This window comes from Polypterus senegalus, chromosome 12, assembly GCF_016835505.1.
Source record: "Polypterus senegalus isolate Bchr_013 chromosome 12, ASM1683550v1, whole genome shotgun sequence".
Lineage (NCBI taxonomy): Eukaryota > Metazoa > Chordata > Cladistia > Polypteriformes > Polypteridae > Polypterus > Polypterus senegalus.
Genome location: NC_053165.1, coordinates 95,537,278 through 95,554,765, shown reverse-complemented (window position 1 = coordinate 95,554,765; position 17,488 = coordinate 95,537,278). Strand labels below are relative to the sequence as shown.

The following is a 17,488-nucleotide window of genomic DNA, read 5'->3' as shown; positions in this document are numbered from 1 at the left end:
CCGTCCCACTGCTCACATCGCTCGCCCACCGGATATACAATTTAAAGAGATTATTTTCATGGGAATTGTTACATATGTATTATTTTCCCTTTTACTTTAAAACTTTTGTAAAAACAATATTTGGAATGAACTTTTCTTCAAGATCGTAAAAATTTTGATTCCATGTTTGGATTTACATCGTGACAACGCAATGTATAACTGCCTGTGAGTGAATATAATTTCTTTCTCTCTAATAAATAAAACTCCTCTCTCAAATGGTTGTCCATGCTCTTTGTTCTTCGTTTTGTCGTTGACATGTCATCTTGAATGTATAAAATGATTGTCCTGATAAAATTTAGAAGAGCTGAGAGCGCAGGAAGTGTGTCAGTCAAAAGCATTCACACGACTGAGGTTAGATGACCGTGGTCATATTTGAAAATAGTTGCAAGTAGGGCGTGACTTGAAAGAATCTCATGTTAAAAGTCTCCGTCTCACGGAACTTCATACCGCAACAACGTTTTTGGAATCTTTTCTCATTCGAAACACGAATTAGACGATCTACAATTCTCCGACTTAAAAGTTTAAATCCGAACATCATATTTGATCTCTTTTCGCTGTTCCGTTATTTCACCGAGTAATACTTTCCATTTGTTTGTGCTAATGCGATCTTTCCTATCCTTTTTTTTGAGACTTTGGAATTTTCATACTTTCATTACCTCTAACCTGCTCTGCATGTGTATCGCGCCAACATTTTTGAATTCTTCTTCGTTCTACTTTGTCATCTACTCTGTCCTTTATTTCCGGCCCTGGGCATGGTCAAATCTGTTTCTTGCGGGACGTATAACGCTGCTTGCTTTGTGAGGTTTGGGGGCTGAATGCATGTTAAGGAGATGCGGTCGGATCAGTTGCTGGCTTGCTGCGTGTTCTGCTTGTCGCGTTTCACTTTCTCCATTTTGGTTTGGGCGTGGCTGAAGAATTACTTTCACAAATAACGCTTCTTAAAATAAACAAAAATAATTACATTTATAACATAAGGATAATAGAAGACAAATATATGCTAGTAGGGTGGCACGGTGGCGCAGTGGGTTTGCTTCCCAGCTCCTCCCTGCGTGGAGTTTGCATGTTCTCCCCGTGTCTGCATGGGTTTCCTCCCACAGTCCAAAGATATGCAGGTTAGGTGCATTGGCGATCCTAAATTGTCTCTAGTGTGTGCTTGCTGTGTGGGGGTGTGTGTGTGCCCCCTGTGGTGGGCTGGCGCCCTGCCCAGGGTTTGTTTCCTGCTGAAGGCCCTGTCACCCATAGAGTGTAGATTAGTTTGAAGCACAAGATTGCCAGAATCAGGACCACCTTAGTGGGCAGACAGGCATATGGTGATCGAGAAGGTCACTGATGTAGTTTGGCACGAGGTCGTTTAAGGCTTTGTAGGTCATTAATAGGATTTTATATTCGACTTGGTAAGACACAGGGAGCCAGTGAAGGTGAAGCAGAGCCGTGACCCGATTCTGGCAATCTTGTTGTGCCCCACACTAATCTACTCTATGGGTGACGACAGGGCCTTCAGCTGCATAGCACCCAGACTCTGGAATGACCTGCCGAAATTAATCACATCAGCTGCCTCCATGAATTCTTTTAAAAAACAACTCAAAACTCATCTGTTCAGTAAGGCTTTTAGCTCTACTTGACTTTACTACCCTTCTCTCAGTTTACCTCTCTGTCAATATGATCATGTAACCTGTGTGTGTGTGTGTGTGTGTGTGTGTGCTGGAACACCAATTATGTTGTCTGTTAGGCTTTTCTCTGAATTTACTATCTGGTTTAGTACAATGCTATATATTGTATACGCTGCCATTCTCTCTTAAACTCTGTGAAGTGCCTTGAGCATGGGAAAGACGCTATATAAATAAAATATATCATTATTATTATCATCTCTGGATGAAATGTGTGTGTTTGGAAGGACGCCTGGGTCTTCAGACTGAAGCCTGGAAACACGGCAGGCATTTTCAAGCTTCACAAAGAAGATGCCTCAGCTGTGAATTTAACCAGAGGCCATTTAGTGTGAGGCAGTGACACCACCTGCTGTGCCGATATGTGAAGCCATCAGCACTGAATGCATGCTTACTTGATGTAGACATTTGAAACTGGGCAGTCATATAACTTCCACACTGCAATACAATAAGAATGAAATGAACAGTGAAAGGAGTACAAATCTTCTTCTTGTATAATACGCTACCGTGGCTGTTCGTTTGTCTGTCCAGGATTTGAAATCACCTGTAGTTCGCAAACCGTTTCACCTATCGACCTGATATTTGGTACACAAACTACGTGACGTCTACTTCTCTACGCTTTTGGGTGATGATTTTGATTACTTTATTTTATTGCAGAATCAACTTTCAGCAGAGCGCCGCAGGGCGGCCGTGTGGGGCATGCCTACGGGCACCATTCTCATTCCCTACCACCTTCGCGGTCACTTCCCCTACCTCTTCATATCTTAAATAATTCTTGAGGCAGATGGAAGACTTAAGTACCAGCTTAAGTGAAAAATTAAGAAAAACGTACTAAGTAATTGCAACACAAAAACTAACAATCAGCGAAAAGATGCCAACAAAAGAAGAGAAGAAGCGGGCCACTAGGGTGGAGAGAAGAGGAGCTGCTCAGGAAGCAACAAGCACATCGACCTCTGAGCAAACAAATGATAAACATACAGAGAAAGAAAGAGGATGAAAACTAGGAATGTTCAAGTCAAGTGCATTCACTGCACGTTATTGTGCAGTACGCCATTATTGTATGTAATAATTGTAGATAAAGTACAAACATGCAGCTGGCAAGGGTTAGGTGGGCAGTAAACCAAAGCCTAAGTGGGAAAGAAACTAGCAACTGACTTGGACTGCTCAAGATTGTCTCCTTGTAGAAGACCATTTAAGTATCCCTGATGATCGGCTCACTGATTTAGGGGACGGGGGCTATAAAGCTGAGAACTACTGTCCACCTCACGACGTATATTCTCTTACTCAACTTTATCAAGGGCTACTGTGGAAAACTGTGGTCTGGTTAAATCTGCGGATAGCACACTAGGAAGACTGGCAGCAGGGCCAGTGAGGGCCGAAGTTTAGGTGTTCTGCACGCTGGAGGGCCCTCGGGACTTGTAAGTAATCATCCATATTCAGTTCAGCAAAGCTATTTAGGGAATCGATTACAGTACAACTGCACCACTCGTCAGTACACAGTGAGCACAAAACGCGAGTGCCGACTTGTACATCAGATTCAATTAGCCACTAATATGAAATATATTACCTTGGCACTGGCTATTACACAATATGGTCAGGGTGCCCACCTCCCCCACGTCTTTGCAGGGGGTCTGAAGAGATGTGGGGATTATAGTGTTTGGAAAGTGCAGATTTGCATGTCCCTTTGTGTTCTACTAAATGGCTCCGATTAAAATTCAGCGCAGTCTTCACAAATTCCTGCTTAGTCACCAGTTACTAACAAACAAGTTTTTATTCAGCATCACCGAAGACAGCTCGGTGATACACACACACACACACACACACACACACACACTTACTCACTAGCGGCAGACATCGGTTACTGACACCCTCAGTCTGAATACTTTAATAGTGAGTGACAAACACCGCTGTCCCAGTGCACAGTTGCTGAGCAGGTAGAAGGGGACGATTGTCTCTTAAGCTTGTAGGGCGTGATGAGGCAAAACAAGAACAAAACGCTCTCGACTTCAAACTCAAGTATGAATGTAGTGGCAGCAGATTAACAAACCGTGCTGTGGCTGCACTGTGAACACCACCCTTAGCAAGGATTGCAGTTACAGCCCTGATGGAAACCATCTGCCGTGCACTTGACCTAAATCATAGATTTCTGCCTTGTCAAGACACCCCAGAGTTAGTTCACATTTCTAAGTCTTACAAGCAGTGCAGCAAGTCATCTGCGTTGGCCAGTTTCCCTTTCTAAGTGAATAAGGTGTAGCGGTCCGGTGCCGCTAAGATTCACACCGTCAAGAGGCTGGCGATTTATTTATTTTTATAGAGGATCCCAGGGACGCTCCCAGCCTTGGACGCACACACTCACAAACAGAGACAAAATAAAGCACACCGGGGAACTAACAACAATTAAAGAATATAATGAAATTAAATAATATAAATGAAAACAATAAGACCCCTGTACCTCTACGGCGATATTACATTAAACACAAAAACAACTCCACACAGCAAAGTCCATGGAAAACCACACTGGGTGTAATGAGAGATGACGAGAGTAGCTCCAGAGATCAAGATGTTGAATGGGAACGAAAAAACAGTCCTACCGGTAGACACTGTAAGGGTGAAGACGGATGGATGGTTCAGGAGCGCTCCTACACTTGTGGGAATGCCGAGAATCCACAATTAGTCCTCAGCACACAGAAGACGATCCAGACCCCAACGACGAATAAAATCCAGGACACAGCGACTAAATATGGCTTAATTAACAGAAGGCAGCCTGACAGGCAAGCGACACACAAAATACAAAAACACACACATTTTTTTTTTTTTAATACCCTTTGGGCACCTGCCCTCCTCCACCTTTGACCCCAACAGCCCCTGCAGGGACTGCTGGGAGATGCAGTTCTAACTCATAGTAGCACTGCTACAAAGGGTGGAACATTATGCCATTCCTGTTGTTTTCTTGCATGACAGCTGTGGAGTTCGCATGTTCTGCTAGCGTCCACAATTGTTGTTTTCCTCCCACATCTTAGCAATAAGCAGGACAGATAAAATGCCAAGCCCGTATTTTCAAGGGTGTGTATAATCGAGCAGTAGATCAGCGGACTACTAGAACATTGTGCAACAAAATGTGAAAATGTTAATTCTAAAAAGTTCTTCGAGACAAGTCAAGTCAAGTTGGGAAGCATGCACTGGTACGGCGCATTGCCGCACCCACTACATGGTGAAACAACTTGGGATCCCAGTTTGCCACATCCCAGGCAGACACGCGGTCCAGTCCCACCCTCCGGAGATGACCCTCCATCTGCCGCAGCCAGGTGTTACGTGGGCGACCCCTTGGCCTGGTCCAGCCACTCAGGTCCCTAACAATGAGGCTCTTATGAGCCGGATCACCCTCAGGGAAACACACCACATGGCCACAGTTCCGTTACCGACGCTCCCTCACAATGCAGGTAATGTGCCTCATTCGGGACTCCATGAGCAACACAAAGTCAAATCAATGGTACCCAAGGATTTTTTTGGACAAAAGTAATAATATGAAACAAGAAATTCCAGTTTCAGCCGCACACACGGCCACTGTGTTTTCTTTCCATCGGTACAGTCGTACCTTAGTATTTCAATTGGTACTCAATGCTTTGCACTCGAGGCTTAGACGAGTTGCTTTTTCAGAGCTCGTGTTTTTTTTTTTTCTTAAAATATGTCATGGCTCCTTCCTTCCCCAGACCTCAGTTGAGCGTCCCACCCACACGTAACTTGAGAAGCTCAGCTCGAGGAAGTCCTGTTAAGCAGTCCTTTGCGTAAATTCACTTTCGCTTTCCCACTTCTAATTCCAGGTCATCGGACGTCCCACATGCTGAGCTGGAGTCAACCGAGGTGCAGAATTTCACAGACAGTTTTAAACACAAAACAAGAATCAGACTTGCCTTGTTTGTGCCTAGTGGTTGGTGTTAGAGGAAGAAACTAAACCTCAGATATTGTAGCACACAAAAGCACCTTAGCCACAGGTGCAAAGTACTGTCGTGGCCAAAAGTGTTGAGAATGACACAAATATCGCTTTTCACAAAGTTTACTGCTTCAGTATTTGTAGATCTTTTTTGTCAGATTTTTCTATGGTATACTGAAGCAGAATTACAAGCATTTCAGAAGTTTCAAAAGTTTTTATTGACAATTACATTAAGTTTATGCAAAGAGTCCATATCTGCAGTGTCGGCCCTTCTTTTTTTTTTTTTCACGTCCTCTGCAATTCGCCCTGGCAGGCTGTCGATCAACTTATGGGCCAAATCCTGACTGATGGCAGCCCGTTCTTGTGTAATCAATGCTTGGAGTTCATCAGAATTGGTGGGTTTTTGTTTGTCCACCTGCCTCTTGAGGACTGACCACAAGTTCTCAATGGAATTAAGGTCTGGGGAGTTTCCTGGCCATGGCCCCTAAATTGAGATGTTTTGTTCCCCGAGCCACTTAGTTCTCACTTTTGCCTTATGGCCCGGTGCTCCATCATGCTGGAGAAGTCACCACACTGTTTTTGGATGGTTGGGAGAATTTGGTCGCGGAGGAGGTTTTGGTCCCATTCTTTATTCATGGCTGTGTTCTTAGGCAGAATTGTGAATGAGCCCACTGCCATGGCTGAAAAGCAGCCCCACACATGAAGGGTCTCAGGATGCTTTACTGTTGGCCTGACGCAGGAGTGATGGCAGCGCCGCTCACCTTTTAATTTTTTCCGGATGCCCCAAATAATCATACAGGGGATTCATCAGAGAAACTGACTTTACCCCAGTCCTCTGCAGTCCAAAAACCTGTACCTTTTGCAGAATATTATGTTTTTCTTAGCTTCTTTGCTGCCCTTCTTGACACCCACCAGGCCATCCTCCAAAAGTCTGCGCCTCACTCACACCTGCCTGCTGCCATTCCTGAGCAAGCTCTGCACTGGTGGTGCCCCCGCGATCCCGAGCCATGAATAAAGAATGGGACCAAAACATCCTCCGAGAGAAACGTTTCCATTCTCAAAACATTTGGCCACGACTGTAGAGCTGAGGCTGGGCAGCATTTTTCAGAGACAGGCCTGTAGAGAAGTTAGAGGAAACATCAGGGAGGGCAAAAATAAAAGTATTATAAATGTTAGTTGCTAATGTACAAGATGTGTCACAGAGGTTTCCTCACAGATCTCAACAGACTGCTGCTTGGCCCTGGGTGGATTTCCGCCTTGTGCCCAGTGCTGTCAGAAGAGGCTCCAGCCCTCCACAACACTGAACAGAATGAAGCAGGTTTGAGAAAGTTGTGGGGTGTCACGTCATACAGGTATAAACTTGTAGCAGTCTAAAACCCAACTAAGATTCACACCGCCCAAAGACGGCGATTTATTTAATTTTTTTGGTGGGAATCCCAGGAACCCCCCACACTCCCTTCACAGAGACAAAAAGGAAACAGAATTAAAACAGAAATTCATAAATATATTAAACAATAATAAAAGAAATCTAGCCACACAAACCAAACCCTTTCCGGCGATATACAACATACACAAATTAAGCAACAATAAGCAATTAACAAAAACCATTCACGCTGAAGTTCATAACAAGGTCCACAGGGAATGGCAACCAATATAGTGAAACGATGAAGTTTGAATAACCCGGAGATCAGCTCACTAGAAGTAAAGAATAGTCCTACCGGTATATCCTGATGATAAAGAGTGATGGGATCGGGAGAGCTCCTTCTCCGAAGGTCGACAAACAAATCCAATTCAGTCCTCACGGAGCAGGCAGGCAGACACCAGACAGTCCATACGCGAAGACAAAACACTCCAGACCCAACGCAGCTGCTCTCCCAGTATAACCAGGGCCCTTTTAAAACCTTCTTTTCCCCAGCAGCCCCGACACCCTTGGTAGGCGTCCAATAAGATCAACTGCAGGGACTGCTGGGAGTTGAACTTTGTACGGTAGAACTGCTACAAACTGTAATAAAACATGAGCATATTATAAAGTATTACTATTATTAATCCAGCTAACCACGAATATCTCCCTTGTTATTTGTGACTCACAGTCAATTGTCTTGATAAACAGAAATAATAAAGACCCTGCCCTTCATATTAAGTAACCACCACAATTTTGCAATACTTCTTAAGGTTACATTCACTCTGTAGCTCAGTTCAGTTTTTTCAGCTCACATGTGACACACATCCAATCTTTTCAGGCAATTCTAATTATGAACATTAAATAACACTTGGAATAAGAAATCTTTCAGATTAGATTTTGGTCACCTTCATAATTTGTAATTAATCTGAAGCAGACACATGCAAGTTGAATGTGACCTGCATTTGAATTGGAATTGTGTTAAAGTTTACAATCCACAAATAAATAAATATATGATGAAGGTCACAAAAACAGTGATATAAAGTTATGTTAAAAGTCAATTGCGGTGACAGTGTGTGAAAGGAAAGAAAGCAAGGTGGTGGGGACTTGAGAAGCATTTTGAAGCAGCCAGCACAGCTAGACTGCGGTTTGTGTTCACTGATGGAAATGGCTTGCAAGGAGTGTGGATCTTTCTGAGAGAAACGTCTTGCAGGCAGAGGATGACAAAAGTAATCAAATGTCTTCCTTGAGATTCTGTGTAACGGCCGACCCTTTTCCCAGCCAGCAGCTACACCTCCAAGACCTGTGGCCTGGAAAAATTACTGAGGCTAATCTAAATATCAAGCCGTACCTCTAACAAATGAAAATTTCCCCACAGTTGACGGTTAAAACAAGCATGCAAAAACAGGTATATGTCAAATAAGTGAATATATTAAATGAACACAACACTACTGCACATTCCCAACGTAGAAAAAAATATATATGTATAAACCACCACCAAAGCAATAACGTGACAACACGATATATATACTCAATGACAAACCCTCCCTTGCCCCAGTAACATATAACGAACACAAAATACAGATAGTAATAAATGAACACAGAAAATGGCAATGATATTGAACTTGAGTCCGAGTGTACAACTGTCCTGAACGCGGAAGACTGGTCAACTGATAAGAGATGCGTTAGTATTTCCCGGAATAAATGGAGAAACCTCACCGTGAATCCTCGGCTTGTGGTGGATGATGTAATCCGACCCCGGGGTCTCTGATGATGAGGGAATTGAAGTCAGTCCGGCGGAATGAAAACAAACTGGTTGTAATGACGCGATGCGTCGTAGTGAAATGTGATCCTCGTCTTTCTCCTCTCTCCTGATTGTTTATATAGTACTGCCAGATGTGACTGATTGATCGTTAACAGGTGTTTCCCAATTTGGGGCTGCGGCCTCTTTCCATTATCCGCCCTCCTTGTATTTACGGGGATGACATTTAATGACGCACACAAACAGCAAACGGGATGATGGAAACAAACTCACTCAGTACAAACATTGAGCAACGCTATTACTATGTAGCCCCCCGCTACATCTGAAACTGTCAAAGCATCCCGACCTTCCATCTCATTCCCGACAATGCTGGCTCCTTTCTTTTGTTCACAGGTTTCAATGTACAAATACAGAAGTGACAACTGGACTCCAAACACCAAATAATTTTTAAACATTTTTTCTCCTCCTTGCCTTTGTGAGCTGAAAGCTTTGCAGATGACTCCTGGAATGCTGTTGGTGTTTTGGACTATTGGGTCGCTTCCGCTTGTCACATCTGTTTCAATTCATTTTGTGCGTGCATTGAACATTCAGGTTGCAAGATGTCTGTACACACTCAAATCAGCATTAGCTTACATGGAAAATTAATCTAGTCATCAGCTTACTCCATTACACAAGACCTACCGTGATGTTCAAAGGTTTGATCGCACACAAAGATACATCTACATTTGTGTGTGTTCACTCAAACTAAAGTTCAAGCACTTTGAATTAAGAGTTATTGGTACTGGCTTACTATTTGCAGAATTAATAGCCATTCATAATAACAATTCAATTAACCCGAGATCAATAATTATCAGATAATCACTTTTCAATTAAAAAAAAAAAAAAAACAAAAGAAAATGCCAGGCTAACTGATCTTCAGGGAGGAGAGCCGTAAAGTCACTGAAACACTCTTTAGAATCTACAGTCCACTAAATGCACACTTCATACAAAAGCACAAATATAATCATTGAAGTTGACTGCAGTTTTCATCATTTCAACAAGTTTTTTCTAAATTCATTCAGAAGTACAGCACTGCAGCTATTGAGGCAGTTTACACAAACAAGTACTTCAAATGAAGTCACTGTATTTACACTGGCCTGACGTGTAGCAGTCACAAAACAGATTCCGTTATGGTGGAGTCTTCTTGGTCTTTACATTTTTTCATCTCAGCTGTCTGGAGTAACGAGAATTGAGGAGAACTGAAAGAAAAGACAAGAGTAAGCAAATGACCTCACAACTCTGACCAAAGCACAATGGAGGAACACCACAACTGGATGCCGGCCTTTATACTTGCCGGGTGTGCTGGGCACAATTGAATTTAACAGACTAGAGTGTAGGTGGCCTCTTTTGTGTAACCTGATAACACACAGTAACTGGCTGTACTGGTACTTTCTATCTTTTATATGGAATTCTCTTATTTGCCTCTCAACCTTTCTTAGCAGTAGCCTCTTTCACGGTAAAGGCTGACATACTTGACTTTTATACATTTGATGTCTTGGATGTGATGCAGCTGCATGTGAACTGCTTTCAGACTTGTGGCTACACAACAACAACAATACAGTCAAAGTAAAAAGTATGTGAACCCTTTGGAATTATCTGGTTTACTGCATGAATTGGTCATAAAAAATGATCTGATCTTCATTTAAGACACAGGTACTGATATTATTATTTATTTATAAAGCACTTTAAAGACAACATCAAGGCTGCCCAAAGTACTGTACAATATAAAAAAAAAAAAAAAAAGAAAACCCAACATATCAGACACACAAAACCAAAGGGCAAATGAACAGAAACACATAAGATTTGAAGAGATTCTTAAAAAGTATATAGACGGCCAACATATCATACTGGGTTAAAAACAAGAGAGTAAAAATATATTTTTAAATAGGATTTAAAGACAGCTAGCGAAGGAGCCTGCCTAACGTGCAATGGCAAATCGTTCCAGAGTTTTGGGGCTTCAACTGAAAAAGCTTGATCACCTCGGAGTTTGCATCGTGCCGTTGGGCACACGTAAAAGCATCTGGTCTGCTGACCTGAGAGAGCGAGACGGTACGTAAGGGTGCAGCAGTTCCAACAAATAAAGTGGGGCACAACCATTAAAAGATTTAAAAACAAATACAAGGATCTTAAAATGGATTCGAAAACAAATTGGAAGCCAAAATCGGGGTAACATGCTCATGCTTTCTTGTGCCACTTAAAAATCGAGCAGCAGCATTTTGCACCAGAGCTGTAGGCGAGCAATGGAGGCCCGGCTAATTCCAAAAAGAAGCGCATTGCAGTAATCTAGACGAGATGTTATAAAAGCATGTACCATTGTTTCAAGTTGGCGCTTAGACAAAACAGGCTTGAATTTTGACAGCCGCCTCAACTGGAAAAAGCAAGATTTTACCACGCGTTCACATGGCTATCAAGTTTTAAAGTGGATATACACAATGAGCTCAAGCCAATGACACACAAATTCTATTCTTTCATGTCTTTATTTTACAAACGCATTCAACGTTCACAGTGGTAGTGGAAAAAGTAAGTGAACCTTGGGATTTAATAACTGGTTGACCCTCCTATGGCAGCAATGACCTCAACCAGGCACTTCCTGTAGCTGCACATTATGCTGGGGGGATTTGAGCCCATTCTTCCCTGCAGAATTGCCTTAACTCTTCCATATTCTTTGGTTGTCTACTGTGTATGGTTCTCTAAAAGTCATTCCACAGCATCTCAATAGGATTGAGATCTGGGCCACTCCAAAAGACGGAGTTTGTTCTTCTGAAGCCATTGTGCTGTGGATTTCCTGCGATGTTTTGGGGTCATTGTCCTGTTGCATCACCCAGCCTCTTCTGAGCTTGACGGCCAGACACCCTCACATTATCCTGGAGAATTTGTTGATAAATTCGTGAATTCATTTTCCCCTCAATGATGGCAAGCTGTCCAGGCCCTGATGCAGCAAACAGGCCCAAATCATGATGTTCCCTCCACCATACATTACTGCAGGGATGATGTTGATATGCAGTGCCCTTTTTACACCAAATTAAGTTTTGCTTGTTAGTCCAAAATAGTTCAATTTTGGTTTCAGCACTCCATAAAACATTTTCCCACTACTGTTGTGGAGGGTCCAAGTGCTCTTTCGCAAACTTCAGGCGTTCAGTAATGATCATTTTTGATAGCAGTGGCTTCCTTCTTGGTGTCCTGCTATGGACTCCTTTCCTGTTAGATGTCTTGCGTATAGTTGACTCATGAACAGAGATGCTAGCCAGTTCTAACGGCTTCTTGAAGTCCTTTGCTGTCACTCCAGGGTTCTTCTTTACCTCATTGCTGACTTTGCGTTGTGCTCTTGGTGTCATCTTGGCAAGGCGCCTACTTCTAGGCAGAGAAGCCACAATACCAAATTGTTTCCATTTATAGACAACTTGCCTAACAGTAGACTGATGAATATCTAAAATCTTTGAGATGACTTTCCAGCCTTATGTAGATTAACAATTCTCGATCGTACATCTTTAGACAGCTCTTTTGTGCGAGGCATAATTCCAATCTGGATATGCTTCTTGTCAAAAGCTCAAATTTGATAGTGTTTTTTTTTCATCAATCGAAATCATTCTAGGTCACACCTCTGAACTCATTTCATTAAATGGACTCCACGTGTGCTAAATTCGGACTGCAATTAACTTTTAAAAAGTCATTAGCTTAGGGTTCACTTGATTTTTCCAACCTTCAGTTTCACAGTTTGAATGATTTATTCAATATGGCCAAAAATTCTCTGAAAATCTGTATCTTTAGTTATAGGAGACTGTGTTTGTTCATTATTGTGACTGATATGAAGATACGACCATGTTTTATAAGGGAATTAGACATAAATAGAGAGAATTCCTAGAGGTCCACATACTTTTTACTTTAACTGTATGTAAAATATGAAATCATGTAAAATACTGACTTTGTTTTAATCAAGAATGAACCACATGTGTAAGGCCTTTTATCACAAACACTACCATGGGAAGCAAGCAAACAAACAGGATTTGTGAAAGAAACTGGCAGAGGTGCTAAGCTTATCTCCACAATCCCGGCCCAGTAACTCATTATTTTAAAAAAGGCCAGTTTTTGTTTTCTATCTCAGCAGTTAAAATGTAAATGGAAGTTGCTGAACTGCTTTGTAGTTAACTCTTTCAAGGCTGATGTCGACTTTTGTCAAAATTCAGGGGTAGAGGATAGTAATCGACTGTGACAAAACTCGCCCTTACATTTTTATTTGACTCCCTTTGTTAGAAGGAAAGTTAAGTAGCCTTTGCTGATTTAAGCTCGATTCCCTGTGTCTGAACGAGTAGCAAAGAGAAAACAACCTCTAAAATGGCATCGACATCTGACAAGAGACCAAAGCGAAAATGCAAATTAGAATACTCCATGAACGTTTTACATATTATCTCTGAATCGGACTCTTGACTTGGCAGACTTGGAATTTGATGTAAGTGATCTGGAGATGGAAATCAAAAACGAAACTGAGGTACTGGCATTGGCTTATCGGTCCCCAGTGGATCATGGTGCTGAACACGGTCATGTAGCTGATATGCCTACAAGCAGCATTCGCCTGGGAGGACCACCACTTAAGATGACAAGAGCTACAAAGCATATTGCATCACACTGTGACTACCACCCCCACCTGCTGTGCGAAGACAGCCAGGCAGCCTGCCCACCGGGCATTCCTGCTGACCATCGAGGTGCCCCCATGCAGTCACTGCCTCCAGAGATGCCAAACATACGCCAACAGCAGCCACAGCACGTAGCAACAAATATTTAATGTTGATTTATGTGTGAAACCATTGATGAGTGTGCTTTCAGAAAACTGAATTTTTTGGTAAAAATATTCAGCCCTCAAAGAGTTAAAACACCTCACTGGTAACACTGGTAAGGAATGTGCTGAACAGATGGGAGCATTTTAACTAAAAAAAGGTATCATCTACCCAAGCAGAAATCTAGGAAATAAACCATCCATTTTTCAAAGATTCTCAAAAACATCAAAAGACTTACATTTAATAGTTATTTATTCTGAGAAAAATGTACATTTTTTTTTAAATATTTTATTAACACAAAAGCAGATAAATACATCTTTATTACAAAAGCCAAACTGAATCACAGGACCACAAATGTGGTGAACGTTTATAAGTACAATTGAAATTTTACATTAATTTACACAAATTGTGTTTTGCCCTTTTTTTTGTTTAAAATAGAACTTGACATGAAAAAATACCTAGCTTGGTGCAAGTACTTCTGCATACACTACAGCAGAGGGATGACACCCACTGTGTGAACTCCTGAGAAGATCAATTTCTTTACTAGTGCTTTAAAAATTAAATAGGTGCCTCTTTAAAAATAAGAGAATACTCCAAAATGCAGATAGATTGTTAAAACCGTGGTGTTCTATTTAGAGGACCACTTTACTGATTATACCAAATATACAGAAAATAAATTTTCACTTACAAACTAATGATTACAGAAGGCCATTCAGTTGTGTATGTTGGGTCAGACTGTATATGCAGTGTACACACAGACAGATAGTGGTAGGACATTTAACATTCTCGCTTTGTTTGATTGGAAACGGGAGGCTTTTTGGTGAACTGAATGCAGACAGTGCCCTCTCATGGAGACTGAATGTTACACAGGCAAATCATGAAAAAGTCACTTCATTTTAGGAATATAACACAAGCTAAAGACCAAAGTCTGGGGAAACAGAAAATGAACTGTTTTTTTACTGGAATACACATTTAGCTAGCAAGCTAAATTCAATATTTTTCACTGTCTTTATATAACAAGAGTGCGAGTCTGAAACACACACGTAGCCCTTGCAGACACATATTAATCCACTGTGTGTGTGTGTGTGTGTGTGTGTGTGTGTATGGGTTTTGAGGGGTTACTTGAAGGTTGGTAATAATACGTTTGGCCCTGAAAAGAATCTCAGCTATCTTGAGGATGCAGAATTTTTTATACCAATATTTTCTACGCTGACGGGGAAGGATAATAAATTAACATTTAAGCATTTGAAAGAGTGAAAGGTTAAACCATGGAAGTCAAAAAGCAGGTTAAAAAAATATTAATCACAAGATCCATTAGCATTCATTTCTTGACATACTAACAGACAGTCGCTCATTCATTTTCTGAATTTTTTACACAACCTGACCGGCAGGTTATATATTATATATATGTATTTTTTTAACATGGAATGTAGCCTTTTATATGATAATTTGTTTTATAATTCCTATTTTATAGTTTAGTTCTTAGAAAAGAAAAAAACTATTCAGTAGTTAAACAAGAATAATAATAATTTGCGAAATTTGTCCACGTCTTTATCTTTCAGCAGTTTCAGTTGGGCTTTATGAAATCGATGCTCGTCATGTTATGTGCATAGCTAGTGGATATAGCTGTTACACAAAAAAGGTCAAAAATATGAAAGAAAAAGAAAATAAACTGCTCTCCTGGGGCAAGACAGACTTAGCTAGATCTGTACTATCTGTAAATAATTAAAAGGGATAAAAGCCATCATCAGTATCATTTATTTGTATCGACTAAAATGGAAACAAATAGGCAAACCCGCTCTAACGTACTAATAAATTGGTTTGATTGTTGCTGTTGTTTGTTTGTAAATTCCAAGGCACTTAAGTCCATGTTAAATGATACCTTATCTAAGACAGCAGCTCCCTAATTTAAAGCTTGTGTTTAATCAAAAGTAAAGTATCTCGTGCAGTACATATGACCTGAACACATTTAATACACCACAATTTTTGATTGTCTTTTTGTTTTTAAAGCACTAAATAGTAGCATCACTTTGAAGAGTTTAAAGTGCTTGGTGGCATCAGACCATATTGAAATATACATTGAGATGACTGCTAAATAGTTAAGGGAACAAAAAGCTAAAACGTTTAGACAGGTGTCAATTCAAGAAGGTATTGATAAGGGATGAGCTTACCCTAAAATCAAGTACACATCTTCTGTGCAGCTGTACAGTTTTTGTTTAATTATACTTATTTTACATACAAAATTACACACTAATTACAAAAAAAAACATTATATTAAATTTAAAAAAATAACGCAAACATACACATAGATGAGGTTTTAGGTACCTGCCTCACATAACCAAACTACCTGCTCTTTCTAACTGACATCACTCGAGCTCACTGTAAGTACACTTCCACTCACTCATACACCAAGTATCTTCACCTTGGATAGCTTTGCAGTTGGGTGGACATTTGAAACTGGGGAGTCTGGGTACAAGTGTGGGAGCCTGCAGAGCTCAGAGGCTTTGACTACATTCAGTGACCCCAAGAGTTACACTTCTACCTAATAAATTGTAACCATCTGAAGCCTCATCCCTGCAGATGTTGCTGGTGTACATCCTGCTCACCCATTAGGATGGACAAGAGTCATTCCTGAAGATCAGAGCATCACCACACAGTTTTTTCTGCCCTTTTCCTAATTGACTGTAATGGATAAGCATTAGAGACTTGAGGTGCCCCAAAATATTAACCTGTAGCCAAACAATGAGTTGTCTTTAGAGCGTAAGAATCAGTGCAAATAAAATAATTACCATTAATACTGCTGGAAAACACCTATACATGTGTGTTGATCTGAGTCGTCTTTAATTCTGGAAGTCGGCTCATTGAAATATCTGTATATCATACGATTGATTAAATAGAGAAGATGCATTTGACTAACAGAAAGAAACTAAAGGTTTCCTAAGTAATAAGTGGCATGTGCTGCCTTCATTCAAATTATTACTTTCACCAAGGAAGGGAAGGTTGGTTTTATAAAACATTGCTGAAATATTTTGTGAAAAGGATTGGATTGTTTTCTTTTTTTTTTTACATTCTCTCTGTCTGTATTTACCCCACTCTTCAAGGACATGACCGTTGTCAATGAACTGACAAAATCTGATCGTCCTTTTTCCACGATATGGTTTTGTGTGATGGGCACGTTCTCTGGCAGTGGACAAGTTGATCCTGAACAGAGAAGACGAGCACCTCGGCAGAATTGAGAAGCCAGAATGGTCAACAGAAGATCTCCTCTCCTTCGGCTGGTGTTTCAGAGATGGAAGCCTGCTGGGAATCTAAAGTGAGAAGTACCTTAATGTTAGCAACAGTTATGAACCGAACAGTCCTTTACAGAACAAAAAAGGAAACTTAAAATGTAGAAAGGAAAAGTGTGAAATTTTGCCAAATTAACTGATTTGAATTTTGTAAATTGTAACGTTAGAAACCACGTTTTTTAAAATATCTAAATTTAATGGAGAGACTGATATAAATGAATCTTTGTTTTAATCAAAAATGCTGACTTGTCTTTTCTACTTAAGAATACAGAAACTTTACAGATTCACATTAATTAAACATGTTGACCTTTGCTTTTCTTTTTCTTCTTCTCTTTTTTTTCCTTGGATTTCCCAAGCTGAAGCAGCCGGTTGGGTATCTGGTTGTGAGAATCACTTCCCTGTGATTTATGGCTGAAGGGATTTAAATGTTTCCCTTTCTGTCTGGAATCGGTCCTTGATAAAGGATCTTTTTTAGGAGACACTGAAAGTTCACATTCTGGGTAATCCTGGTTAAGAGAACTGCTGCTAGGAAATTTGATGGAGTCGTCCGAGGCACTGGATGGTGATTTTAAACCCTAAAATGAAGAGGAGAAAC

At 40.8% G+C, this 17,488-nt stretch overlaps 1 protein-coding gene across 6 annotated transcripts in view; it reads right to left on the bottom strand.

Annotated features, from left to right (window-relative positions):
• Positions 1 to 13,850: 13,850 nt before the first annotated feature.
• LOC120541395 (A-kinase anchor protein 13-like) overlaps positions 13,851 to 17,488 on the bottom strand; it is a 300,746-nt gene continuing 297,108 nt past the window's right edge. For all 6 annotated transcript variants that reach the window (XM_039772974.1, XM_039772976.1, XM_039772975.1 and 3 more), the window contains 2 exons: positions 17,201 to 17,468; positions 13,851 to 16,914 (listed from right to left, as the gene is read on the bottom strand). In XM_039772974.1, coding sequence (XP_039628908.1) covers positions 16,856 to 16,914; positions 17,201 to 17,468 — 327 coding nt within the window. In that variant the 3' untranslated portion in view covers positions 13,851 to 16,855. The remainder of the gene's footprint in view (positions 16,915 to 17,200; positions 17,469 to 17,488) is intronic.